This window comes from Ailuropoda melanoleuca, unplaced genomic scaffold, assembly GCF_002007445.2.
Source record: "Ailuropoda melanoleuca isolate Jingjing unplaced genomic scaffold, ASM200744v2 unplaced-scaffold424, whole genome shotgun sequence".
NCBI classification, from domain to species: domain Eukaryota; kingdom Metazoa; phylum Chordata; class Mammalia; order Carnivora; family Ursidae; genus Ailuropoda; species Ailuropoda melanoleuca.
In genome coordinates this window covers 1-990 of record NW_023214281.1, presented here as the reverse complement: position 1 = coordinate 990, position 990 = coordinate 1, and the positions used below count along the sequence as shown (strand labels likewise).

The window sequence follows — 990 nt, the reverse complement described above, 5'->3', positions numbered from 1 at the left end:
TTGAAAGGGAGAGATGAGAGGGTAGGAATGGAAAGCAAGCATAGTGAGACCCCAGGGACCCCAGACATAGAGCTCCTTCATTTAATGTTTCGTAGAAGGAAACTAAGGCTCCCAGAGGCTAAATCAGTCACTTGCCTAAAGCCGCACAGCTGACATGGCTGGCCAGACATTGGACCAAGGCCCTGCAATCTCCTACCCACTAAGCTGCCCACAGACCAACGTCTGTTTGGAGCCAAAGGAGAGATACTTTGTACTTAGCTGGGCCTGGTAACATTCAGGGCCCTAAACCCCTAGAAGGAGCATGGCCAATGTTAAGGTCAGGGACGCGACAGGGCATCAGGCAAATCTGAGATGTAGAAAAGGAGGTGGAACTGGGAGAGACTGCAGACAGAGGCCTCACCTGCCTGTAGGAGGGGTTGATGCCCAGTCCTGAGGTTCCATGAAATAGGTAGACAGCACCCCGGCTCTTCTGCTCTCCTGGGGCCCCGATGGCCACGTCTGCCAGCTTGTCCCCATTCACATCCCCCAGCACTGTCAGGGCTGCCCCAAAGCGGCCCCAGGGGTGGCCCTGCTCCCCACAGAGAATGACCGCACACTGCCACTTAGCCCTCTGCAGAACAAAACCAGTGTCAGGTCCCAACCCAGGCAACCCCTCCATCCCATATCCAGGCCCCACCCAGCCCAGCTCTCATCAGACACTCACCCCCTGGGGGAAGGGGCACACAGACACCTGGCCCCCCTGGCTCGGCTTGTAGTAATGGGGAGCCCCGATGAGGACAAGGTCAGAGCTGCCATCTCTATCCACGTCCACAGCGAGGAGGGAGGCCCCAAAGTAGGAGCCAATCTGCGGAGCAGAGCCTGAAGTCACCCTGCCTTCCCTGACAGTGGCACCCCCTTCAGGGACAGGTCCCACTTCTCCCCAGCCACAGGACCTTCCCCCCACAGGCTCCCAAACCCCTTCATCTCCTCCCTCTCTGCCCATGGAGACCC

General features: G+C 58.4%; 1 protein-coding gene across 1 annotated transcript; it reads right to left on the bottom strand.

Moving 5' to 3' along the window:
• Positions 1-114: 114 nt before the first annotated feature.
• LOC117799085 (integrin alpha-M-like) lies at positions 115-984 on the bottom strand. The gene is made up of 2 exons (XM_034651540.1): positions 704-984; positions 115-610 (listed from the first exon to the last, which is right to left on the bottom strand). The coding sequence occupies exons 1-2, from the start codon at positions 980-982 to the stop codon at positions 275-277; spliced, it is 615 nt and encodes a 204-aa protein (XP_034507431.1). The 5' UTR covers positions 983-984; the 3' UTR covers positions 115-274.
• Positions 985-990: the final 6 nt, after the last annotated feature.